The following is a 27,335-nucleotide window of genomic DNA, read 5'->3' as shown; positions in this document are numbered from 1 at the left end:
ATAAGCTTGTGCTGCTGGACCTGCAACTGCAAAAAGAAACACACTCATACCTCTGAAATAAGTATGTGCTTGTCTCATACACTCCTTTTTTGAGATTTTCCCTCAGATCCTGTCACTGGTTGTTTTTGTAATGCACGGTGTCCTTTCTTCACAGCTTCATCAGCTTGGCAAGAACTTCTAGGTAAGCTGAGTTAAAATTGCACTCTTATTTTATATGAAACTTCTCTTTTTAAGTTTGCAAATTCCAGTAACTGCCCATGATCCCCATTTTGCTGGCTGGGAGAGCAGAGTTTGGTAGAAAGTTGCTTTTACAGTCTATTTTCGGGTTACACAGTCTGAAGCCAGGTACCATATCATCTGAAACATACTCCTGTTTATCTATAAAAAATTAACTTGCCCTATATCAAATTGATCTCAGGCTAGGGTTCATTTAAGACAAGTAATCCATCAAGAAAGAGATAATTTCTCCAATTTATTGTTTTATCTTAAATACAGGGTGACTAGTTCCTCTAGCACAGGGGTGGGCAACCTTTATTCTCCTGTAGTTGTCCTGGTACCACTTTTTCTACTCAGGCAAGAAAGAGAAAAACAGAACTGGATATCACCAGCATGTTTAATGAGAGGCGCAGGCTAAAGCTGGTCTGGGTGTCCAGCCAAAAACCTCTCCTACAAAATGTTCGGGTTGCCAACAAAAGTAGTCTTCTTCAATTGATCCCCCAAAGCCCTTTCCATTCCGCAGAATGCAGAATATATACACACACCCCTCGCAAAATCACTGCATTCATTCCTCTCTACATGGAAACAAGCTCCTTTCTTTCAATGGGACTTCCATTTTCAGTTGCGTCTTTAGGATTGCGGTTCACAACCCGAGTTAGGGTGAGGGGAGAGGAAAAACCCCCGTTGCTACTTTTAAATTCCTTGATGAGGAGGGAAATACGCTGTCCGGCCAGGGCTGCACTAAAAACCCGTCTAAAAAAAGCGGGACCGCATGTCGTCTTAGGTGGGTTGTATGGTATCCCACTCAAATCTATCGTGGCTGCCATAGCAACGGGGGGCGGAGCGGTAGAGTCCCCAACCGGAAGCAGGTTGTTTTTCCGGGTCACGGGGAGGGCGGGGTGGGAGTGCCCGTCATGGAGTCGCTCGGGAGGCTGAAGCGTTTCGATGCGTTTCCCAAGACGCTGGAGGATTTTCGGGTGAAGACCTGCGGCGGGGCGCTCGGTGAGAGGCGTCGCTTGCGGGGGGGGGGCGGCCTAAATTGTGCTCTGGCGAGGAGCGCCTTCCTTGCGGCGGGAGCGGTCTTGCGGCTCGCGGTTTTCAGACGCGACTTCACTCACGATGTGCTGCTTTCATTTGCGTGTCCCGTGTGCGAGTCTGTTACGTGCAGTCGCGTGTTCGCGTGTTCAGGTGACGGGCTTGGTTCTCACGTGATGTTTCATCACTTTAGCGACTTGCAGCTGAGCTTTCCTTCCCGGAAAGCCTCTAGTGTTTGAGACGTGGCCCTTCTGTCTGCGGTGTTTTTAATCCGCGCTGGTTTACTCGCACGTGTAAGTCTCCTCGATGGCAGAGGCAGCAGCATCAGGAAGGCTGGGCGTGTGGGTGCGAATGAACCAGCTCTGGAAGAGATGCAAAACATATAGGAAGCGGCGTCCTTTTACTATACTGCTCCGAGCGGCATAGCAGGTGTGTGGTCGGTTTGGTTGTTGTGCAGAGCCTCTTCATGACCAGGCAGGAGTGGGAAGAGGACTAATTCTCAAGAGGTGCCCTTAGTCAACTCAAGACAGCGACTGGTTTAAAGAGATTTTAGTATTTAATCAGGAAATGTCTTGTGTAACACTCCTTCAGTTTAGTAAACTTACTCTCCAGCAGATGTATTTTGCTAGAGTCTCCAATATTTCCATGCTGGCTGCAGAGGATGGGAATCTCCCATTTTTGTGTGCCCATTATGAAGACGCAAGAGACTAGTCTCTTAGCAACTAGTTAGAAATCTATCAAGTGTGCTGGCAGAGGAAGAAAAGAGCTTAAGGGAACCATCTTCCCTTTCTGCTCATCCAACATAAAAACCAAGCAGAGAAATCCATTGCTTCTCTACTAGCACACTATGCTCTCCCCCTACCTCACTTTCTCTTATTAATAAAACCTTAGTTCTGTAAACACCTACAGGGAAAGGAGTAAGAGGGTAAATCAAACCCCTAGCAAGTCTTGATGGAGCAGTATAGCTACCATTGCTACCACAGTACCACAGCTTGTGCTGGGGAAGCGCCTTTGCTGTTCAGTGGTACCTCGAGTTCAGAACTTAATTTGTTCCGGAGGTCTGTTCTTAAGCTGAAACTGTTCTTAACCTGAAGCACCACTTTAGCTAATGGAGCCTTGCGCTGCCGGAGCACAATTTCTGTTCTCATCCTGAAGCAAAGTTCTTAACCCGAGGTACTATTTCTGGGTTAGCAGAGTCTGTAACCTGAAGCGTCTGTAACATGAAGCATATGTAACCTGAGGTAGCACTGTACTATCTCTTGTGGCAGCAAGGCTGGCTCAGAATCCAGTGGGCCTTTTGCCAGCCTAGTTTCAGCCCTCAAATGCTCTGTTTCATGGGTTTCCCCTTGGCTACTACCTTCAATAATATCCATCTGCCATTTGAGGTGGAGTCACAGATAGAGGCAGGCAGGCTTGGTAGAGGGACAGTTGGCCCTATTCACACCCCTATTCAACACTGCAGATTGAGGAGTTGGATTACTCTCTAAACTCCACTGGACAGTATGGGGCTAACTTCTGAGTAAATATGCATAGGATTTCCCTGCAAGGCTGGATTTTCCATCTATTTTTGCTATTTTCCTGGTAGATACCAACACTGAACCAGCATAGTTTATATTTATAAATAAGCGCATGGGAAGCTTTATACAACACTTTTTGTAGTATTTCTTTGCATGTTCATATGGCTATACCAGGGGTTTTCAGCCAGTGTGCCATGGTGCTGTGGGTTTCCTTGAATGGTGGTCAGGGGTGTTGCAGGCAACACTGGCCTCTGCCCTTCTTTCCTTCCCTCCCTCCTCTGATGCCCTCTCACGTCTTTGCCTCCCCAAGGCTTACACAGCTGTTTGTTGCAGCAGCCCTGGCTTCAAGCTCCCCAGGCAAATTGTGCCTCTGGAGAGGAGAGGAGAAGAGGCTGAGGGAACACTCCAGAAAGGCGGGTGTTCAAAAAGGGCTGAAGGGCTGGTGGCTCTGCAGGCAAAAGTTGACATAACTGGGATCCTAAGTCCCACAGGGGTGCTACAGAAAGGATGTAGTTGGGTCAAGGGAGCCGTAGACTTTAAAAGATTGAAAACCTCTGTGCTATACTATTCAGAAAAGCCTATTGCATGTATCTTCCTTTATAAGAAAGTTACTGTATTTTTCGCTCTATAGGACACACTTTTTCCCCTCCAAAAATGAAGGGGAAATGTGTGTGCGTCCTATGGAGCGAATGCAGGCTTTTGCTGAAGCCTGGAGAGCGAGAGGAGTTGGTGCGCTCCAGGCTTCAGGAAGCTATCCGCAAGCCTTGGGAGCCCAGCGGGAACTCCCGCCGGGCTCCCAAGGCTTGCGGATAACAGCCTGTTCTGGGGGCTGGGTGGGAATAAGAATTTTTTTCTTTATTTCCCCCCCCCCAAAAAAAACCCCTAGGTGCGCCCTATGGGCCAGTGCGCCCTATAGAGCGAAAAATACGGTAATGCCCTATAGATGAGGGTAAATAACTCATAAGACCTAGTATGCCTTTGACTTAAATTAAACTGTTGGATTAGCACCCATCTTCTAATAGTAACAGAACTGGAACCCTTGCCTGGCACCTTCACTCCATATCTTTAAACACCAAGTGAAAACATTTCTCTTTAAACAGGCCTTGGGCTAATTAACATTCTATGTCGCTTTAAATGTGTTAGGGGTGTTATTGGTTTGTTTTATTATTTATTTTGTGTTCTTATTCATTTTTGTTGTTGTAAACCACCCTGGGATCTTCAGACTGAGGGCAGTATACAAATTGAATAAATAAGAACAATAACAATAGTGAAGCCGCAACTTCCAACCAAAGGACAAAATACTTACTGTGTATTTTTTTAAAAAATCCACCCCTGTTTAGTATGTAATCAGTTTGTTCCAGGAAACAATGCCTAAGCCAACAACCTGCTTGCTGTGCTTTCTAGCGGCTTTCTACTGCACAGTAGATTATTTTTGGAGAGAACCTTGGGGCTTATTTGCCAAGTGTTGTATTCTAATTGGTGCTTGTTTTGAGAGCACACCTCTTTTACTGAACACAGGAAACAAGGAAGTAGGATTTTCTTCCTACTATTTTTTACTTCGGAGTAATTCCAGTTCCTTGGAAGTAGTTAAGCAGGAAAAGAATTAAAACTGATTCTACCAAGATGCTTCATTCTGTTCTTAATGGTTTTTGTTTTATTGTATTCATATTATTGTACACTGCCCTGATATTTTATGAGTATACAAATACTTTTACAAATACCGTATTTTTCGCACCATAGGACGCACTTTTTCCCCTCCAAAAATGAAGGGGAAATGTGTGTGCGTCCTATGGTGCGAATGCAGGCTTTCGCTGAAGCCTGGAGAGTGAGAGGGGTCGGTGCGCACCGACCCCTCACGCTCTCCAGGCTTCGCGGACCTCTTCGCAAGGAGCGGGAGCACTCCGGCTCCTTGCGGAGAGTTGCCAGCATGCCGAAGCCTGCGCGCGCTGAGCTCAGCGCGCCCAGGCTTCGCGGACCTCTCCGCAAGGAGCCGGAGCGCTCCGGCTCCTTGCGGAGAGTTGCCAGCATGGCGAAGCCTGCGCGCGCTGAGCTCAGCGCGCCCAGGCTTCGCGGACCTCTCCGCAAGGAGCCGGAGCGCTCCGGCTCCTTGCGGAGAGTTGCCAGCATGGCGAAGCCTGCGCGCGCTGAGCTCAGCGCGCCCAGGCTTCGCGGACCTCTCCGCAAGGAGCCGGAGCGCTCCGGCTCCTTGCGGAGAGTTGCCAGCATGGCGAAGCCTGCGCGCGCTGAGCTCAGCGCGCCCAGGCTTCGCGGACCTCTCCGCAAGGAGCCGGAGCGCTCCGGCTCCTTGCGGAGAGTTGCCAGCATGGCGAAGCCTGCGCGCGCTGAGCTCAGCGCGCCCAGGCTTCGCGGACCTCTCCGCAAGGAGCCGGAGCGCTCCGGCTCCTTGCGGAGAGTTGCCAGCATGCCGAAGCCTGCGCGCGCTGAGCTCAGCGCGCCCAGGCTTCGCGGACCTCTCCACAAGCAGCGGGAGTGCTCCCACGGCTTGCAGAGAGCTGCCTGTTTGCGGGCTGGGGTCGGGGGAAGCTCGAGCCTGGGGGGGGAAATAATTTTTTCCCCTTTATTTCCCCCCCAAAAATGGGTGCGCCCTATGGTCCGGTGCGCCCTATGGTGCGAAAAATACGGTACATAAAGAGAAGAGATTTTTAGTGGGTGGATTGAAGACGTAATGACCACTAAAGTAGAAAGTGATCACTTAATCTAATTTAGGCCACTCAAGTACATATCTGTTAAGGCTGGGTGATATCTGGTTTTCAGCATCATGATCTATCAACAGCTAAATATAGCTGTCTGAAAAGTATCTCGGCTGCGTCTTCCTCCCCACCTTTCTGGGCTGGAGAAGAGTGCAGCATTTTGCAAAGGGTTCAGGGATATTTTTCAGCATGCTGAACAATTCATGTGGGGGTGCTGACCGGGTCTGTTAAGCCTTGCAGTCAAACTAAATGTACTGAGAGTGTACCTGCAAAAGAACACATGCAGAGCTCTCTTGTTTGCTGTGTGTTTCATGGAAAGATTAGAGGTGATGGGCTTATCTGACTGTTGATCTTCATGAGTTCATTATTTAGAAGATATCAGATCAGTTCCTGCTATCTCCAGGAAAAGACCCATTTGGAACCCAGGAGAGCCACTGTCATTCAGTAAAGACAATATCAAGCTAGAGGAACCAATAGTGTGACTTGGTATAAGTCAGCTTCCTATGTTCCCTAAAATATTGATAAGATCATGTGTAGTAGAAGTTGCAAGATATGACAATATGTTACTTGTGTTTTCCTTTCTCTCTCTCTGCAGTAACTGTAGTCAGTGGACTTGTCATGCTCTTACTGTTCTTCTCGGAGCTCCAGTACTATCTCACAAAGGAGGTAAATAAGTCTGTTTTTCTCATCCCCTGTGCACACACTCCCAAATACAGATTTTGCTTTGTCTTTGTTTTTTTATGCTAGAGATTTCGATAATTGTGGATAGAGTGCTAGACTAAGGCTGAAGCGATCCAGCCATGATGCTCATGGAGTTATTTGGAACATAGGAAGCTGCTTTCTACCAAGTCAGGTCATTGATGGGCCAGCCACCATCTTTTAGCCAAACTTACGTACCTCACAGAATGGTTGGGAAGATAAAGGGGAATCCAGCAAAGTCGTTGGGTGAGCAGAGCAGCTTCCATTCACGCAATGGAAGTTCACCTTCCCCTCCTCCCCCTGCACCCGTGCCATCTGCTCCAGAGGGTTGGAAGAACCTCAAGCAGATTGAAGGAAGAGATGGAGAAGTTTCATTGCATGAATGAAAGTTGCTTTACTTGTGCAATTACTTCGTTAGATGTCTCCTTGAATTACTTGAGGACTGGGTAGAATAATAGTCAAATACTAGCCACAGCTTTAGTGTACAGTTTATGTAAAAATCAACCAGAATTTTCATTCATGCTTTAGCTTAGGTTTCCTATTTTTGAATAGGCTTTTATTCTATAATGGGATAAAATAGACTTAGAAAATCTCCTGCCTCAGCCTGCATGCTTAGTGTCAAAGCTTTGGTGTTGTTTTCATAAATTAATGCAATTGGAATTGTAAGGTGCTATTCTGTCCCTCTGAAGCTCAACATCAAAAAAACTAAGATCATGGCCACTGGTCCCATCACCTCCTGGCAATAGAAGGGGAAGAAATGGAGGCAGTGAGAGATTTTACTTTCTTGGGCTCCATGATCACTGCAGATGGTGACAGCAGCCACGAAATTAAAAGACGCCTGCTCCTTGGGAGAAAGGCGATGGCAAACGTAGACAGGATCATTAAAAGCAGATACATCACCTTGCCAACAAAGGTCCATGTAGTTAAAGCCATGGTTTTCCCAGTAGTGATGTATGGAAGTGAGAGCTGGACCATAAAGAAGGCTGATCGCCGAAGAATTGATGCTTTTGAATTATGGTGCTGGAGGAGACTCTTGAGAGTCCCATGAACTGCAAGAAGATCAAACGTATCCATTCTTAAGGAAATCAGCCCTGAGTGCTCACTGGAAGGACAGATCGTGAAGCTGAGGCTCCAATACTTTGGCCACCTCGTGAGAAGAGAAGACTCCCTGGAGAAGACCCTAATGTTGGGAAAGATGGAGGGCACAAGGAGAAGGGGACGACAGAGGACAAGATGGTTATACAGCGTTCTCAAAGCTACCAACATGAGTCTGACCAAACTGCGGGAGGTAGTGGAAGATAGGAGTGCCTGACGTGCTCTGGTCCATGGGGTCACGAAGAGTCAGACACGACTAAACAAACAATTCTGTCCCTATACACACAATCTTTTACTTGCTTGCTCATTTAAGATCCTCCATCTAGGCGTCTTTCACACTTCCTTAATCAAAGGAGGAAATCAATACTGTTATTCTTTCCCCCCCCCCCCCCCCCGCTCTGAAGGCGTCCTACCAATGATTGTTGTGCCTCAAGGGGATTTTCTCTTTCTTCGCTACATACACTTTCAGGAAGAGGCGCAAGACAGAGATCTAGCCCATGTTCTGGGATTTGGTCATGATTGTGCCTTAAACTAAAGTCTATAATTCTGTTAGCCTGGTTATTCTAATTCTTATTCATGTCGACCTCTGACACTGTTTCTCTTAAGGTTCCTGGAAATTTCCCTCCCTTTTTAGTTCTCTGAATGTGGAATGCTTATAAAACAAACATTTACAAATCTGGACAGATGAAAATAAAACTGATTTTATCATTTATTTATTTTTTGCAATTAGGTGATTTTTCATTTTCTTCATTTTTAGATTCACCCAGAATTATATGTTGACAAATCAAGGGGAGACAAACTACGGATAAACATAGATGTTTCCTTTCCACATATGCCATGTGCTTGTGAGTTTCTTCTTTAACACTTGGCTTTTAATTATATTAAACCATGACAATGTGGTATGGCTTGGCATCTCATAGCACATTATATAACTTACGTGAACTTCACTGGAGTCAGTCATAAACGTCTCTACAGAGAAAATGAGTGAGAGACCAGGGGTTGAACCTCGTCCCTTACACAGGATGGCATTTTCTGTTCCTCTAGTGCAGGCTTCCTCAGCCTCGGCCCTCCAAATGTTTTTGGCCTACAACTCCCATGATCCCTAGCTAGCAGGACCAGTGGTCAGGGGTGATAGGAATTGTAGTCTCAAAACATCTGGAGGGCTGAGGTTGAGGAAGCCTGCTCTAGTGAATTATTGGTCCTTCCCTATGCCCAGCTAATGTGGATATAAGGGGTCTGCATTGCTGTTTTTGGACACTAATTCCTCTCATCAAATCCTCTTCAGTGAATTGGCCTAATTCTTAGAAAGGTCCTCTCAGAAAACCTTTGTATTTTGTACCATTTTGATATTTGATAGCTCAGTGGGTATATCACAGTGGTGGGGGACTTTGGCCCACAGGCCTGATTAGGCTTCCTGGCCTCCTCATTTGGCCTGCAAGGCCATTTTGGCCAAGCATTGCCCACTTGCCATCGCTTATGGTATCAGGTGTGGTGCAAGGAAGGATGTGGCTGAACTGAAGGGAGGTTTGAAGGCACTGACAGTCAGCTGATTGACGGTGTCACGAAAGCCCTGTGAACAGTGCTTTCCAAGTGCTGCTGATTAGCAGTGCCTGCTGTGCTTTTACCTGCATGGTATAATTTCAAACCATGTGGTTTGACAGGTGAATGGCAGGTGGGTGTCCCCCCGCACCTGTTGCCCTTGGCTCTTGGAAGTGGGGAAGAGAAGGATGTGGCTTTTCTCCCAGAGCCAGATCTGCACCCCGGTTTATAATGAAGTAAAGGAATCATCTGATGTCTCAAGAAATCTGCCTTCGCCTGTCCATTGTTGTTTTTCAGATTTGAGCATTGATGCAATGGACGTAGCTGGAGAGCAACAGCTAGACGTTGAACACAACCTCTACAAGCAGCGCTTGGATAAAGATGGCAAGCATGTGACTCCAGAGGCAGAAAGACATGGTAGAATACACTGCTCCCCCCGTGTGGGAACAGTATTGCAGACAAGATGCTAACACTGTGGCATCTGATTTAAAGGCAGCTAAAGTGACAAGCTCACACTCTTGTCTACTGTAGGGCCAGACATTTGCTGCTTCTCATGGAGGTGCACCACTGTTAACAATGGTTGGGTGTGCTGGGAATCTGGGGGTTGCTAGTACAAGGACCTTGTCTGTCTTTGTTTCAGAGTTGGGAAAAGAAGAGGAAATACTGTTTGATCCAAACTCTTTAGACCCTGATCGATGTGAAAGTTGTTACGGGGCAGAATCTGAGGACATCAGGTATGCCTTAATTCCCTCACTATTACCTAGAGGCAAAGAGATGAAGTTGGAAGGGAGCTGCATAACCATAGCATTTCCTGAACCTTCTAGGAAGGAGTGGGTTCCAGAATGCTTTTAGTCAAACACCAAGTGCTCGCCTATTCTGCTTACTCTGGAGGTCAGGTTGAGGATGATACTGGTTTCCTCATAGTTAATTGGAAGAGAGGATAAATAGGCAATGCGTGGATTTCATTAACCTTCTGTCTTTCAGATAACAACGGGCCTAACCCTGGGATCTTAGGTTGAAGGGTGGGTAAAAAACTAAAATAAATACAAAATCATCATAAGATGGTGATGATGATGATTTGTTATTATTATTCAGTGTACATAGCTCTGCAATGGTTCGGGTTGCCTGTTTCACCGATTAGAAAGGTCCTGCAGGTTGCTTCTGTGAGTGAAGCCATAGAATGATGAAGAGGTTACCACTTGTCTGTCACCCATGTGCTAGTAATCTGGGAACAGCTCAGCATGCTGCATCTGAGATAGGGAGATACATTTTTTCCACATTATTTACTTATGGGAAGACCTATAGGGCACATCTTTTTGTGTCCCTGCTGGTGGCTATTTCTTGCTCAGCAACCTTCGCCCTCTCCCAGCTGTGAGTTTTCTGAAGCTCCATGAAGTACACAGGAAGCAACTGGCAGGGTTTACACAGCTTAGTCCATTTCCGATGGAAGTATAGACTTTTATGCAGAACCCCATTTTCTTACTATGTGCTTCATAGGCGACCATTTTTGCTGATTTACATGCTTATTCTTTTTCACAGATGCTGTAATACTTGTGACGATGTGAGAGAAGCATACAGGCGGCGTGGCTGGGCTTTCAAGAATCCAGACACAATAGAACAATGCAAGAGAGAAGGGTTTAGCCAGAAAATGCAGGAGCAGAAAAATGAGGGCTGCAAAGTATATGGCTTCTTAGAAGTCAACAAAGTAAGTGAGTCAATTTTTATCACCTTACTCCAAAAGGTCTATTGAAATCCCAGTGACACAAGTGACCAAGAAGCAAGGGAAACTAGAAAAATGGGATCTGCACTGTGGTGTTGCCATAGTTTGAGTGTCAGTCTCTAGATTTTTGCAGGCATGCATATTACTGTTGAGCAACATACAAGATAGATACCATGTAGAATAGAAATTAATATAGTGATTAGCAAACGTTCACCGACAGTTTTTAGAGCCAGAACATAAACTATTTAACCCCGTGGAGAATACGGGTTGCATGTGGAGTATGCAATACGCTTTGGTCTACCACAAGTTTTTGGCAGCTTAAATCTTTACTGTACTTTGTTTAATCTTACAAAGAGGAATGTCAGTGTCTCCCTCTAAGCTCTCTTCCAGATTCCTTATAAGTTAGATAGTTCCTAATGAAACTGCTTATTCCTTCAGCATTTGGCACTAGCTTCTCTCCTGTAACTAACACCTCTGTAGCAGGAAGTGACTTTTTTGGACCAAATTTACATATGTAGACTACTAAATACTAGGTTGTATCGCTAAATGATAGCTTGTACCACTTCAGACTTCTGGGTGAAGGGTACTTCATTTCTCAATATAAAAAAGAAAGGGTGAGGACCACCCAACATACACAGTAGGGAGACCAGGCTAGAATCTTTCCTTTTATTTGGGATAGTGCCCAGACCAGTTTTATTCATCATATGGGGTGGAAGTGATCTAGCCCTGTTTGCTTTATTCTGTGCTAATCTACCGTATTTTTCGCCCCATAGGACGCACTTTTCCCCCTCCAAAAATGAAGGGGAGGTGTGTGCATCCTATGGGGCGAATGCAGGCTTTCGCTGAAGCCTGGAGAGCTCAGTGCGCCCAGACTTCGCGCAGCTCTCCGCAAGGCACGGGAGCCCGGCGCTGGGCTCCCATGGCTTGCGGAGAGTTGCCTGTTCTGGGGGCTGGGGGGGGGGAAATAATCCCCCCCTTTATTTCCCCCCCAAAAAACTAGGTGCGCCTTATGGGACAGTGCGCCCTGTAGGGCGAAAAATACGATACTTTTAAATAGTGTGGTTTTGATGGAGGGAACGATTCAAAAATGTGGTTCACCACTTGCAGACTGAAGTGGTAAACAGCCATGCTGGATTTTGTGGGTTTTGGGTTTTGTTTTGATTTTACATAATATTACATATTTTGGCAAAGATTGCGATTGTGCCATAAAAACATTACTTCCAATCCAGAGGACCTGATTAGTTTATGAACATGTGAGCTGATTTACTTCCCTGAAGGAAATATATGTGAAGTCCAAAAGCAGTAAGGCTGGAATGGGGAAAGGGAGCTACTTCTGATGAGAGGTGCTGTTCTTCCCCCAAAGGCTTCCGTGAGTCCAGAGTATGTGGTGATGCATAGTTGGGGCTGTGTCTGTTCAAGTGGAGTATTCTTCTCTCTTCAATGGTCAGTGTAGCAAGCAATCTGCATTTGCAGTTTGGAGGAGGGGTTCAAAGCCTTGGATATCATTTTTGTATCTTTCTCAATTTGGTGTCTCTTGACTTTAAAATATCAACTGTATGTTGATATAGTAATTCTCATAAAGACTGACTGTTTTCAATTTGCAGAGAAAGGCAATAAGATTTGTACACTGCTGTGCTTTGGACATTAGCAACCCCTGCTTGGATCTAGTTTGGGTGAAAGTGTATTGAAGTACAGTATATAGGTTAAACACTTCACCTTCACATTCCTTGTGGAGTGCCCTTTTTAAGCTTTACAGCTTCGCTTTTAAAAGTTGTTACAATCTTCTATGGAGAGCAGGGCAGTTTAATGAAATGTAGCTGTCTTTTACAGGTAGCTGGCAATTTTCACTTTGCACCAGGAAAAAGCTTTCAGCAATCTCATGTTCATGGTAAAGTAGTTTGCATTCTTCTGAGTGGGTTTTTTGTAATGTTCCCTTTTTACTAAATATCAGGAAATAATTGTAACTCATGCACTAAAGTAGGTATATAGAATATATACTGTTAAGGAGGAACTTTCTGAAGGGGTGTTCTGAGAAGTATGTTGGAAAACTGTGATGTTTCTATTCACATGAGAAATAAAGTTGTAACATTAGATCCTTTGAGGCAGTGCCTTCTATAAATGGGTTTTTATCAATAGCCACTTCTGTCCTGGCAGTGGTAAGACTAGCATTTCAAAGCAATTCAAATCCTGTTAATAATCTGCTGCCTTATACAGGATTATTTGACAACGTAAATGTATTAAATAATGAAATAAAAAATATTATTATCCCCTCCTCAGAGCCATGCCACTCAGAGCGGCTTACAAAATGAAACAAAAAATAAGCACAAGTATACTTACTATGCACAGCACACATTATATTTCAAAACAAATAAATAGGATATTTTAAGACCAAGATTGAAATTGCATGCAGTCGTTTGATGCATCAAATTTTTAAAGCATACATTTTATGGCAGGCTGTAGCATAGTTCTGTGAGCATGCTGAGCTTATTCCATTGCCATACAAGACGAGCGGAAATTCGGCTTGAATGTGCACTTCCAGTATATTAAGATTTTGCTACAAATGTTAGACTATGAATGAATGAATGAATTTATTAATACGGTCACAGACCAGCGTCAAATGTTAGACTAGATCGACTAACACAATTCAGGTCAGGAAAAAAGTACTTTGGCATCTGCAGCTGTTTGAAAATCAGAATGCACATAACGCATGTATGTGATGGTGAATATACTGTCTGCAATCATTGGCTGAAGGTTTCCTCTTCAATTTTGTACTGAATAGTCTCCATTTCTGGTTTTCACTCCTGGAACCATAGAAATGGTTCCTGCCAAAGTTTCTGTGTGAAAGTGTTATAGAACAGTGGAGTGTGGGGAACCTTTGGCCTGGCATGGGTCCCAATTTTAGCCTGTAAAACTGTTTTCCTCAGAACATGCCCACCTCCGTTATGTGATCTCAGGTGTGGGCAGGTAGAAATGTGGCTGGATCAGCTGCAGAACTGAGTTTCCAGAGAGAACTCAATTGTGCAGCCAATTCCTGCAGGAAGCATCTTTGCCAGCCCTTTGATTGGCACTTGGGAAGCACAGGGTTTGCAAAGCACTTTATGCAGTGCTATCCAAAGGTCCAACCTGGCAAGTTGTCAGGTACTTGCCAAGTGCTGAGCCCAGGGCTAGCAAAGCCTCTTGCACTGCACTTTCCAATTGCCTAACAACCCTTTGACTTTCAGACACCTGTGAAATGCTACGCAATAAACTTTGACAGGTGGGTAAATTGTCTGACATAATAATGGTAGTCCCACCTACTTGTCAGAGTTGGCCAGAGGGATGGTGGTGACAGATAAGGCACTGGCCCACTGGGCCAAAATGGTTCCCCACCTCTGCTATAGAATATTACTCCTTATTGCTTCTGTTAACTTGTTGAATGTATTCTGCTCTAACACGTAATGAAAGGAAGATGAGCTTTATTATTTTCTGTTCCTCCCTCTCCTCTCAAATGGGAACTTTGTCAGGGAATTTCCCCTTCTCCTTTTCTGTCTTGACATCTTAGTCTTTTACCAAAAGTTTCACAAATGGCACTTTATTACTGATGAGTTCTTATACATCTGAGTCGAAACGTCTCTGCTGCTAAAAGGAAGTCAGTGCTGAAATTCTCATCTTTTTCTGGAATCTTGTTTTAGATATCCTGCCAGTAGTTTAAGATCAACATGATTGTGTTTCCTTTACAAACCATCCAGCTTCTTCCTCCTGTTTGCGTGGAAGAGTAGTCTAGTCCAGAACAGCATAACATGGGATACAATAAAAAATATTGATATTGAACAACTGTACTCTTGCGTTCATGTTCCCCTTAAACCATAGCCTGTGCTAGAGGAAGCTTGAAAAAAAATAAGAGTATCTAATGTTGAGAGGCTGCTGCTATTGCAATAATGTATATTATCTCTGCTTTAGATCCTTCTGGAACAGTTGAGAGCAACCACCACTTACTGATAATACTGATTTATTTAGTTACATTTTAATTGTAGCTTCATAGGTTTTGGACTCTTCTTTTCAGAATATGAGCATTGCTCCATAGCTAATATTTTATCAGCCGAACTACATAGGTCAACCAACTGTCATTTAAAAAACTATTAATCTTCTATCTTTTTTAAGTTGGGAAAATATAAAGGTATAAAGAATATTATGGGCCAAAGCATTCTGTTTCTTTTCTGTGCACTGTCTTTTTAAGTTTTTCCTGTAATAATTGATTCAGTTTAAACATGATTACACTGGTCCAAGCTCGTCACTTCTCTGCATAAACCTTGTTCTACCTGTTTCAGTTGCATGAGCTCCCTTCTGAAGGGAATAGGTTTCGGAGTCTAGCAATCCGCATGACCTCAGTTGTAGTTCATGGGGCTGATCTTTGCTTTTCAGCATCTCCACCATCTGTTAAGGATAATGGATGCCGTAATGCTGGTCCATTATTAGGCTGTTAAATATCACTTATATCAGATGGAACTTCTGTAGCTTAAGTTTGTGAAGGACTGTAGCCTTGTGCATTAACCCTTGTGGCTGTAGAGAGAAGATGTACAGCTTAGGTGTTTTCCAGTGATTAGGGTATAGAGGTTGGGCATGGTGCTCAGCTCCCTGGCTCACAGTCTCATCATCCCAAATAGTTGATCCCTTGCTTATTACTGTTTCTTTGCATTACTAGCTGAGAAAATCAGTCATGGAAGAAATATGAGTTGTTAGGGAGGTTTAACCAAATTCTGATGTGGATGATTTGCATCACTTATTCTGGCTGCTCAGTGGTGTATGTGGTGAAGGACTTGAGATTTCTCCCAAATATGTGATACTAGGACAGCTAAAGTCATGCCCATTTTTCTTTCACAGTTGAGAGGCAGTTGGCCAGAGGCAAAATAATTCCTTGGTAGAATTCCTGTGCTGTAAGTGTCAAGATCCAACTTGCTAATTGTGTTGCTTGCGAAGGGCCTTTGCCAGTGCAAACTGTTTCACTATGCACAGAAGCATTGGCCGGGCAAAAGACGGAGATTGGTTGAGATTTATTTGAAACTAGTGATCAGTGCCAATTCATAACGTTTCCCATCCTCTAATCTTTGCTTACAAGACTGAGCAATATAGACCTCTGTGTTCCACAAGGCCATTCTTACCCCAGCCCCTAAAAGACCTAGAGCAGGGACAGCTTAGCCTTGGGAGGGCTGTATAAACACATGCATTCAGATCATCATATAGCATGCTGGTTTCCTCTGGTTTCCTTGTAGTTGGTGCCCTGCAGCATCTGAATGGCAGCCAATGCTGTATCTTTAGGAAGCAACACAGTGTTCCTTTTTAGTCCTCAGGCCACAGGTATATGTGAAGGTTCACATGCGCGATTCAGTGCTGCTTTGTGCCCCTTCACAAATTGCTCCAAGCCCAGAGTTTTGTTGGCAGAGTAGCCAGTGCTGCTTCAAAGCAAAACTAATGTCAAGTATTGCCTTTGTTTTTACATCCTTGCTTTTCAGTATGGAGCTCTGAATGTTTCTCTCTTTCTTTTCTTAACCCTGCTCATTTTTGCAGTTCACGCTGTTGAGAGTAAGTGTTGCTGACTTATTTTCTTTACTATTTCTGTGCTGTCTGTAATTAAACCAGTTAATTTCTCCAATTCAACCTTGGTGCTCCCTAAAGATTTGACAGAATTAAAGTATCAGTAGACACTGCATGTTTTCAGTCAAGGAACTGCAAATGGTTTTCACGTGGCTTTAGAAGGTCTCTTTTGTATAAAAAATGGCAGGTCATTTCCATTCTTATCTTCAAAATAATGTTCATTGAACATATGGAAGAGAGTGCAGGAGTAAGCCCTCTGCCCAGCCAATTGGATCTCACAGCATGTAGCGCAAAAAAGGACAGCATATAATAGTTTTAAAAGTCAGAAACAAAATTTAGCTTAGCTTTATATTGCGCTCATCTTAATACTGAATGAAATGTCTCCATACCCTATAAAGGCATTATGCCTAGACAGGGAAAACCCAATGCATGCAAGGACCTTCGGACGTATATCAGGTTATACATGTTCAGCCAAGCACAGAAGCCCCTTGGAGACTTTCTTCTGCAACTGGGGGTGGAGCAGGTTTGTGGTTCAGGGTATATTGAAGGCAGGGCCAGTGCAATTTGCCCTGAGGGCTAAATCTGTGTTGCCGTAATGCTTGAACAGCACATTTCTTTCTTCCCATAAAAGTGTGAATGTGCCTTCTGAAACTGAAGATACATATTTTAATTTAGTTTGCAAATGCGAAGACCTAGGCAGACTGACCGGTTTGGGAAGCTTTGCAGACAATTGAAGGCAGCTTCACGCATTTTAAAAATGCAAACCTAAAGACCTTGCATGGCATATTTAAAAAAGAAATGGACAAACTTGCGTTTTTCAGCTAAGCCTCTGATAGGAATACATACTCCAGACAGCAGGGATTGGTCTTAGCCGCCACATCTACACACAGGAGAACATGCATATACACACAGATACCCCTAAGTTGTAAGCCTGAGAGTGGAACATCTAGTATCTCTGTCCTAAATTCTCAAAATGTTAGTAGCTTCATTCCCAGTTGGATCTGACACTTACTGCCTTGCTCAAATTCCTGTCTTATATTACAATTATAGATTTGGTTGATAATTTGCAATGGATTCCACTTACTTAGATTTCCAAATGTTAGTTTGCATAGAGCTAAATAGCATAAAAAGTGGGAAGTATTCTATTTATTTAGTAGAACCTATTTAAAGGGATTAACGACTTGCTATCTGAAAACACCTAAAGTGGAATTACAACTAAACTGGGATAATTTAGCAAAGTTAAAAGCCTGCTCTGAATGCATTCAGAAATTAACATAAGCTGTATTTGTAGGTTGGGAAAGAATAAAGAGCTGCAACCTTGAAAACAGAGTTGAGAATTATGGTGGGCAGTATCTGGTGATGGAACAAATAGATGTATTCTAATCCTTGTGCATATGCTTAGAATGTGGCATATGAGTTGAGAAGTTGTAAACTGTTCTGAGGTTTTGTTTACAATTAAGGTATACATATTTTGTTCAACAAATAAAATATCTTCCAGTTGCGCAAGGAAGTTTGTCGTGTCCTTTACTTGGAAACTTGCTAGGATTGTGAAAATTTGCAGGTTTTTCTCTTTCTTTTAAAAAAGAACAGAGCAGTTAAATAACTTTAGGAAGTCTTTTCCTTTATGTAACATTTTGTTGTCTTGCTTCTCTTACAGTTCATGATCTGCAGAGCTTTGGACTTGACAATGTAAGTATCTGGGAAAGACATATTGAGTTTGAGATACTGATTCACATCTGCAGAGAAGGGAGTAAAGTGTCAGTGCAGATGATTTCCCCTTGTGCTTACTGGTGTGGCACCTCTGGCTTTGGCAGCAGCTGTGTAAATGATAGGCAAAAAGAACAAAAAGCAACATTTAGAACAAAACTGTTTCCCCCCAAAAGGTGACCACATAATTCATTGTATACTGGTGCTTTCAGAATCCAGTGAGTCACTAAGTACCTATCCTGAGCTTCTTGCCTTATTTTATTCTCACCCTGCATGCCACTGTGACTGCAGTTCCCAGAGGAGAAGAGGTGTGTAATTACAGGGAGAGGAGTGTATTTCTAGCAGGGCTTCTACCCTAAGGTGGTAAATGCATGAAAATTGCGCAGAAGAGAAAACATCATTAGCTGTGCTCAACTTGCGCAAGCAGGCACAGGTGCTAAAATCCTGCTGCTCTTATTGGAGAGAGTTGGTGATAAACACCTACCTACCTTTTGATCATCGGCTTAGTACTCTGCCTGCTCTGCCCTTTGCTGGTTCTGTTTGAACAGGTTTCCCTTTTTTTGTTTCAGATAAACATGACCCATTTTATCAAGCACCTTTCATTTGGGAGGGATTATCCTGGCATTGTGAACCCACTTGATGGGACAGTTGTCACAGCACACCAAGGTACTGGTCTGAAAATAAGTTTTGTTATAGTTTGTTTGGTGGTGTAGTGGTTAAGAGCGGTAGACTCGTAATCTGGTGAACCGGGTTCGCGCCTCCGCTCCTCCACATGCAGCTGCTGGGTGACCTTGGGCCAGTCACACTTCTTTGAAGTCTCTCAGCCCCACTCACCTCACAGAGTGTTTGTTGTGGGGGAGGAAGGGAAAGGAGATTGTTAGCCGCTTTGAGACTCCTGAAGGGGAGTGAAAGGCGGGATATCAAATCCAAACTACTACTTATATACAGCTTTTGCCCCCAAAGTGATGAATACTGTACAGTGGTACCTCGGGTTACATATGCTTCAGGTTACATACGCTTCAGGTTACAGACTCCGCTAACCCAGAAATAGTACCTCGGGCTAAGAACTTTGCTTCAGGATGAGAACAGAAATCGTGCTCCAGTAGCGCGGCAGCAGCGGGAGGCCCCATTGGTTAAAGTAGTGCTTCAGGTTAAGAACAGTTTCAGGTTAAGAACGGACCTCCGGAACGAATTAAGTGCTTAACCCGAGGTACCACTGTATTAATAAAAAGAAAGGTGCAGTAAAATACAGTAAGTCAGCTGTAAAAGCAGTACAAGATAGCTAATAATAATAATACCATACTTTTCTGTATGGTAGTGGTACCTTGGGTTAAGTACTTAATTCGTTCTGGAGGTCCGTACTTAACCTGAAACTGTTCTTAACCTGAAGCACCATTTTAGCTAATGGGGTCTCTTGCTGCTGCTGTGCTGCCGGAGCACGATTTCTGTTCTCATCCTGAAGCAAAGTTCTTAACCTGAAGCACTATTTCTGGGTTAGCGGAGTCTGTAACCTGAAGCGTATGTAACCCGAGGTACTGCTGTTTTTTTCTTTAAAAATCATGCTAAAAAGTGGAGGTCTTCTTATACATGGATAGTTCATAGGGTGGATGTTTGATCGATTGCTTCTGCAGCTGTCAGCAGCTATTGTGTGTGTTATTGATTGCTGTGTCAATGGGTGGTGTTGATTGGCTGGCGCTGGGGAAGTTGGGCGGGCAATTGGCAGCTCCTGCCATTGACGGGACAGCCGTGAGGTGGAGTTTGTGACGTGTGCGGGTGAGTGATTCTTGGCAGTCCCCCCCTTTAAAAAGCTCAACCACCCTGGGCAATCCTTCGCAACAAAAGCTCAATAACTCTGTGCCATCTCCCCCCATTTTCTTAAATTTGAGTCCTCCCAAATAAGGGGTGTCTTATAGACAAAAAAGTACGGTAGTAGTAGTAGTAGTAATAATTCCCTTCCCTTATAATAGAACCTAAACAATGAACTGGCCAAAATATGATGGCTACTGTCTTAGGACTGTCCTACTTAATCCAGTCACCATCTTTTAGCTCTTTTTAGTTTCTATCTCCCTCTCACTACATCAGGGTAAGCAAGCAGACCCTCATGTTTAGTTCATCAACCTACTTGCTGGTCCAGTGTGCAGGATCCTGGTAATCTATTTTCTAAACAATAGGCCATAGGAGATTTAAAATAATAAAAAATTAAAAACAAAAATGCATGCCTCTAATGCCACTCACAAATCATACTGAACATTGCTTCTTGGGCTGTAGTCGTGTTCTCACCACAGACACAGCGCTTGGGTGTTTCTACTCACATGCACTGAAGGGTTAACAGCCTATGTTATAAATAATAATTGTTAAATTTAGGTTTGCATGAGAAGGGAATAAAACCTTGTAAGTGAAGACTATCACATTTGTGGTAATGCCACACAACTTATGTATATATGCATTTATTTTAATATAAAGTTGGGCAACTAACTGGCTAGCTTCTGGCTCAGTAAAATGGGGAAGATGCCAGCAAGCTTCCTCTTCCTCCTGGCTGACAGTGAATTACAGGCAGAGGTGCATGCATGAAAGAATTGTCTTTGCCCTTTTCTCCACCCCCCACTTTCTTTACTTTCTAAGCCATTCCCAGCTCAGAAAGATGGAGTTATAGGGGCAGAGACTCTTCTCCCCACACCCCACAGCAAAATAAATCTGAATAGGGAAAGGGAACTAGCCTTGCCTTTCTTCCCTGGGAATGAAATCTCGAGTTTCTTTTCTCTCCCTCCCTCACCTGCTCTTTCATAAGACCCTGCTGGTAAGATTGTAGACTAAAGTCATTATAGCAGATATTATTACTATGTAGCTTGGACCTCAATAGAATTCTAACTTCCCACTTCAAAGTTATTGCTGCTTACTAATTATCTATTCAAATTCCTTCTTGCCCCACATCAATTTTGTTAAGTTCTGTATAAGGGGACTTTCCCCCCCGAATGGCTCCTATTAACACCATATTTTGCACTTAGCATCCATGATGTTCCAGTACTTCGTAAAAGTGGTCCCCACAGTGTATATGAAGGTCGATGGTGAGGTAAGATCCCCACATTTTCTTTTAAAAACAAACACACCAAGACCTAGCATTGTATTTTAATATAGAACAGTGCTGTCCAGGTTATTGCAGTGTAATTAGGGGTTGGGACATGAGGAAACGAGTTTTGTATATCTTATTACCAATAAGCCTCTGAACAATCAAAGCTCCAGATTTGCAAAAGTGTGGATGACAACCACATGGGGATTATTGCTGTTGACCCAGTTTCCTCAGGCTAGAGAATGTAGTGTGACGACAGGACAGTTATGAGTCATGGGGGGAATTATCTTGAGTGTATTGTAGGACTTGGGTAGGTGGTTTCTTTGTGTTGGGCAGAGGGGGGTAGAGAGAGAGGCCAAACTAAGGTATACTTAATGCTTCCTGCTGGGGAAGAATGCCTTGTGGCAAAATTCAACCCAGCTCCAAATCCCATATAGTCAATTGTGTGTCTTAACTTGTTTAATTAGAAAGAGTAACATTATGTTCTACTTATGTTCTACTAGGTGGTGAGATCAAATCAGTTTTCAGTAACACGACATGAGAAAGTAGCTAACGGGCTAATTGGAGACCAGGGTCTCCCTGGAGTATTTGTGCTCTATGAGCTTTCTCCCATGATGGTGAAACTAACAGAGAAACACAGGTGAGAAGTTTTCACATGAACCCATTTTACAACTTGCTTATAAAATTACGTTTCATTTATTCATCACGTGATGCATACAAACAGGTAGTAGAGGTAGTTGCAAAAAGCTTCCATTTGAAGCAGTTAACATTTTGACTGCCTTTTGAACCTAAGTGTTCATTGGACATGGTCAAGTGGGATTGTATTACTGTATTTACTCGAGTCTAATGCACCATTGAATCCATCGCACACCTTAATTTTTGTAATGTGATTTGGCCAAAAAAGGTGAGTGTTAGATGAGTAAATACGGTAATCCATGGGTTTCATCCCCCTGCCCCCAAGTTTTAACTTGTTCATTCATAATGTACACATTACATGGTAATCAACGTTTTCCCCCCCTCACCCCATATAGGTCCTTTACACATTTTCTCACAGGAGTCTGTGCCATCATTGGAGGGGTATTTACAGGTATTTGAATATTTTAATTGTTCTCCTCATCCTTAGCTTGCAAATGTTTTGATCAATACATCCAAGGCATTTTCAAAACTTGTTTTTACAAAGATGGCAGAATCGTCACTAGTAGTACAATGAATAGTACATCTGTTTTCTATACATATAAAATGAGCAAAAATGCAACTGAAGGGTGCTTATCAAACAGTGTCTCCTACTAGTATTTAGTGAGCAGCGTATTTTGGTTGTGTGATATGGCTCTTTGGGCAGTGCACTTTTTCCTCACTGCTTTGACAATTTAGGAATTCCACCCCCACCCCCCGAACACCTAAAAGCAACTTTGTGGAAGAAAGAGGGAGGGGGAGTCTTTTTTATTTCCCCTTTACATGCAGTGTCAATATGGAACATATATAACCTGACCTTCCTTTTCCTCCTTCTTCCAGTGGCAGGACTCATTGATTCTTTGATCTATCATTCAGCTCGGGTCATTCAAAAGAAAATAGAACTTGGAAAAACAACATAGATTATCAGGTGCAATCCCCTCTGAAGAACTTGAAGGAATTAAAAACAAATGGTCAGTGGTCATTTTGAGGGTGCCAAGAAGATCCCTGGACTTGTACCAAGACTGGAACTATCATCAGTCTCTCTTCACAAGTAAAATGGGGGATTAATTTAAACATCCATCTTTTGTGGCAGTGCTGTATACCCTAGATTTCAGTACTTGTCTTATATGTTGGCCTATCTCTCAACTTCTAGATCATGAAATGAAGAATATGGAACACAAGACCTTTTACATGTGTAAAACAAATATTTTCTATTTAATTTGTACGCAGTGCTACCCTTAGGATGTTTGTTTGGACCAAATTCTCAGGAAAAAGTTTTAATAAAGTCGTGTAATATTTGCTTTCTTTTTACTTATTTCAACACTCTGTATCAAATAGCATTGCAGCCAAGAATATCTGTGCTTGCTTCCCTGCTCCTCTGATACCTTATACTTAGCATACCACTTAAATAACAGTGGCTTTAGCACAAATGTAGGCCTGGGAGGTACTGTAAATATCAGCTTTTTGAAAGCAACCTATATTGTCCATAAAATGCAATGAAAGAGAAGCACAAAGCCAGCTATCGGAGATAGCCGATGTTGTCCAAATTTAAAGAAAAACATTTCAAGTTGACCATCTTGCTAAGAAAGTAATTGTTCAGAAGTGGTGTTACATGTGTATGTATGTGTATATACATACATACCTGCGCCGGGTGCAGTAGCGCTGGGCTGCTGAACTGTGATCTCTAATCCATCCACCTTGTTTCTCTTGTGGCTCAAAAGACCATCATTGGTCCTAGGATTTGGGTTCCCCTTTCTCGGACAAGCTATTTATAAAATGATATTCTGCCTTCAACTGCTAGTCTCTCAATGAGTGCCAGTTCAAAAGTGCCATTGTGGACTCCAGTCCTGCGGAAAGCTCCAGCGTACCGATTCTTTTCCCAGTAGTGGTGCCAGTTGCCTCTGCTGTCTGCTCCGAAACCAAATGCAGAGACCTGCCACACAAAACATTATGGGGAAAGAAATGAGAGTATGAGGCCTATGTAGCCCAAAAGCTGCTACCTAATCTAGCATTCTGTTTCTCAGAAGCCTGCAGGCTGGGCACAAGTGCAACAGACCTTTCCCACTGAGTGGTGGTCAGCTACATGCAGCCATCAATAATAAAAAATTCTTTAAAACACAATAAAAAAAGTAAGTTTTGCAAAAAAAATTGTTCATCCACAATAACAATGTCGCAATAAAAAAGATAAATAGAGTGCCCCCACCCTGCTCCCCATCACTTTCCTCCACTCCCTCTTCTGTTTCATAACATATTAACTTCTCCTGCTTGTTTTGTTATCTCTCTATAAAGCTGTCTTAAATTTAATAATCAATAATCTAACCCTGTAAGGAGTGGCCACATTTTACGGAAGCAGACTCCATTATATAAAGATTGCTGAAATTAACCTCGTCACTGCTAAGATTTTTAAATGTGAAACATACCCTACTACATTAACAAACAGAATTTACTGTAATAGCTGCTTAATAGATACCCTTCCTCCAGCGTCACTCCTAATTTAATTTGGGGCTTTGTGGAATTTTGGCAGGTTTAGTTAGTTCATTCTTTAAGAGGAGATGGATTTTTATGCAAAGACAATGAAACAAAAATGGAAAGTCACACTGCCAGCTTGTAGCATATTCAGCTTATTGTCAGGGCCTGCTTGTTTCTGTATAATTTGAGTAATTTTTAGGGTGTGTTTTTTTTTAAAAAAATCTCATTATATTGCAACTTAGTGATCAAGACATAAGACATCCAGCACAGTTTCAATACCAGCCACATGCAATCTCTTCAGTCAACTTCAGTGTTTCAAAACATGGGAGAGGACTATCTCGTTTTCTGAGGGACTCTGCCCATGTACTTTCTGAACTACCATTCTGTCACCAAATCAGTTGTGAGAAAAGTTGCTTTTTTAAACATGGCCCAAAGAGGCAAGTTGCCTCACAATCAAATGCACTACACCCCAATAGCAACAGCAGCCTGTATCTGTAGACATCTGGAGATCACTGTACATACCTGTTTGCAAGTATGGATAGCAAAAAGCAGCGCGGCAAATCCAGTGGATGGATACCTCCCAAAGCGCTTCATCCATTTATCGTGAATATATTTTAGGAAGGCAGGGTTCAGTATTAAGACCTGAGAAGAAAAACATTTGGACTGAGAAGCTCTCGCCTATTGTCATAGCCTCCTCTTCCTCAAATTGTCCCACCTGCCACAAGCATAGCTAATGAGAATGAGATGGTTTGTGACTCTTATGCTCAACATACTAAAAGCAAAGGTGTTGGTCTTTACTTAAAGCAAATTCATGCTGCTTGATAAAATTAAATCTCCCAAGTTCACATAAACACATGAAACATCAGTTCATATAAAAGTACAAAATAACCTTCAATAAATATTTCCTTAAAACTTAAGTAAAAGCAATCACAACAGCCCTTGCCTTTTTAAACATTAGTCGCTCCAGTCATGAGTAACCTAAGCCCAATATGTATTAGTTTTTCATTTCTGAACTTGTGCTATAGGGCTCAGGAGTGTTGAACTAGGACCTGGGAGAACAGGGTTCAAATCCTCACACAGTCGAGAATCTGTGTCAGAGATCAGTCACACCATCTCTCAGCCTAACCCACCTCACAGGGGTCACGTGATGACAATGTGCGGAGCAGGGGAACCATGTGCCACCTGGAGCTCCTTGGAGGGAGGAAAGGATGTAAATAATACAAATACAAGTTTTCCAGTACACTGTTTCATTAGCCTCAAAGGCCTAATGCAGTGGTTTTCAAGCAGTGTGCCGTGGCAGCCTGGGGTGCCTTGAATGATGGTCAGGAGTGTTGTGGGCAACACTGCCCTCTGCCCCTCTTTCCTTCCCTCCTTCCTTTGATGCCTTGTCGCGTCTCTGCCTCCCAAAGGCTTGCACACCCGTTTGTTGCAGCAGCCCTGGCCATGAGCTCCTCAGGCAAATGGTGCCTCTGGGGCTGGCCAGGGGGTACTTCCCAGGCCCCTGTGGGGCAGTAGGAGGAGGCACCGCTCTCTTTGTGGGGGGCAGCTCAGAGAACAGGGGGGGGGCGCCAGCTGCTCACAGGACTCCCAAGGAGAAGAGAGGAAGCTGAGAGAACACTCCACAAGGGAGGGTGTTCAAAAATGGGTGAGGGGCTGCCAGCTATGTATGCAAGGGGTGACATAACTGGGCCTCTGAGCCCCACGGGGTGCCGCAGAAAGAATGCAGTTGGTCACGGAAGCTATGGACCCAATGATTTATTTCAGAAGGTAAAACAGAATTTTACTCTTGTATTGTTGAAATTAATTAAGCTGTTCATTTTCTGCCGGAAACCTCAAGACTTCTGTTGTTCTACTCCATAACCTTTTCCTCGCCCCTAAGAGCTGTCCCATTAAGACTACATTTTATGTGAGCTCTGTAGTTGTGCTTTTAAGTGCCAAGGTCTTTTTTGTGTCTTCTTTTGTTTACAGAAATTGCCAATGTGGGGCCCCCAGTCTGGATCAAGATTCTAGCATAGGGGTTGGGTGGCTTTATACCCACTACCCATCCTCACTTGAGAATGAAAAGGCCTCCGTTCAATTTGCACTGCAGTGAAATCTTCCATTTGCTTCAATGCTATCCCTTCCCCCCCTCCAAATTGCAGGGGAGGATATGGATTGGGAACATAGCTGGGGCAGGAAGTGATTAAAGCTCCTCTACCTCCATTCTTGGGACGCGGGTGGCGCTGTGGGTTAAACCACAGAGCCTAGGACTTGCCGATCAGAAGGTTGGCGGTTCAAATCCCTGTGACGGGGTGAGCTCCCGTGGCTCGGTCCCAGCTCCTGCCAACCTAGCAGTTCGAAAGCACATCAAAGTGCAAGTAGATAAATACGGAGGGGAAGGTAAACGGCGTTTCCATGCGCTGCTCTGGTTTGCCAGAAGTGGCTGAGTCATGCTGGCCACATGACCTGGAAGCTGTATGCCGGCTCCCTCAGCCGATATAGCGAGATGAGCACCGCAACCCCAGAGTCGGTCACGACTGGACCTAATGGTCAGGGATCCCTTTACCTTTACCTTTTACCTCCATTGTAGGGTCCTGGAATAAGACTGTGGGGTCCACACTTACAATTTTTGTAAAAACAAACACTGCAGTTGCACATATCAGTCCTTAAATTCACAGAATAAACAAGCAATGACAGATCCGAATCAATGTATTGCCTGCATTCACAACTTACCTTGCTTTTGTCAGCTTCAATGAAGGGCTTGACTCTTTGGTATGTACTATGAAAGAAATGGAAGAATAGCATTCATCATTTTATTACTCTTACCATCAAACTTCCTATTTTTCTCCCTCCAGTGTTCAGTATACATAAAACCCATTCCTGGAGAGTCACGCAACTCCCTGAATAATGATTGACCGGGTGCACTCCAGTTATTACAAGCATATTTCCCTACATTTGCAGCACTGACCTAAGCCCATAGTGGACAAATTTGTAGTCTCAATGAAGCTTTTAAGGGTCACTTCAAGATTTCCCTACTGACTGAATGTAAAGGCACAAAGAAACCAACTCTGCTCTTAGCAAGGGATGTTTATCGTGAGGAATGAAATCCTCATCATGCACTGTTTGGAGAAGTACTTCATTTTGTCTGTCCTGAAACTCATTTCGCTTCATTGGTGACCCCAGATTCTAATACCATGGGAGAGGAATAAATAAAGCTCTCTCTCTCTTCATCCACATTTTATCTATGATGTCTCCCTTATAAATCCCTTCTAAACAAACCCCCCCCCCAAACATCATAACATTTATTCACATAGGACATGCTCCAGCCCCTTGATATT

At 43.5% G+C, this 27,335-nt stretch overlaps 2 protein-coding genes across 7 annotated transcripts in view; one reads left to right on the top strand and one right to left on the bottom strand.

The window, feature by feature from the left end:
* The first annotated feature begins 1,104 nt into the window (after positions 1-1,104).
* On the top strand, positions 1,105-22,850 carry ERGIC3 (ERGIC and golgi 3). Of its 3 annotated transcripts, none has more exons than XM_081914452.1 (14): positions 1,105-1,218; positions 6,075-6,145; positions 8,031-8,118; positions 9,110-9,196; positions 9,453-9,546; positions 10,352-10,517; positions 12,363-12,420; positions 16,077-16,091; positions 17,761-17,792; positions 18,380-18,476; positions 20,816-20,880; positions 21,381-21,517; positions 21,909-21,964; positions 22,390-22,850. In XM_081914452.1, the coding sequence occupies exons 1-14, from the start codon at positions 1,131-1,133 to the stop codon at positions 22,467-22,469; spliced, it is 1,134 nt and encodes a 377-aa protein (XP_081770578.1). In that variant the 5' UTR covers positions 1,105-1,130; the 3' UTR covers positions 22,470-22,850. The 3 variants fall into 3 exon arrangements, with proteins under 3 accessions (XP_081770578.1, XP_081770576.1, XP_081770577.1); XM_081914450.1 differs by having other exon boundaries at positions 9,110-9,229; XM_081914451.1 differs by lacking the exon at positions 16,077-16,091 and having other exon boundaries at positions 9,110-9,229.
* The window catches only part of LOC309371617 (CMP-N-acetylneuraminate-beta-galactosamide-alpha-2,3-sialyltransferase 2-like), a 21,686-nt gene continuing 17,085 nt past the window's right edge, over positions 22,735-27,335 (bottom strand). For all 4 annotated transcript variants that reach the window (XM_081914464.1, XM_081914465.1, XM_081914462.1 and 1 more), the window contains exons 5-7: positions 26,731-26,776; positions 24,541-24,660; positions 22,735-23,482 (exon numbers count right to left, since the gene is read on the bottom strand). In XM_081914464.1, the coding sequence (XP_081770590.1) occupies positions 23,315-23,482; positions 24,541-24,660; positions 26,731-26,776 (334 nt within the window). In that variant the 3' untranslated portion in view covers positions 22,735-23,314. The remainder of the gene's footprint in view (positions 23,483-24,540; positions 24,661-26,730; positions 26,777-27,335) is intronic.

This window comes from Podarcis melisellensis (assembly GCF_964234715.1).
Source record: "Podarcis melisellensis genome assembly, chromosome: 6".
Lineage (NCBI taxonomy): Eukaryota > Metazoa > Chordata > Lepidosauria > Squamata > Lacertidae > Podarcis > Podarcis melisellensis.
This window is presented reverse-complemented; position numbering and strand designations above follow the sequence as displayed.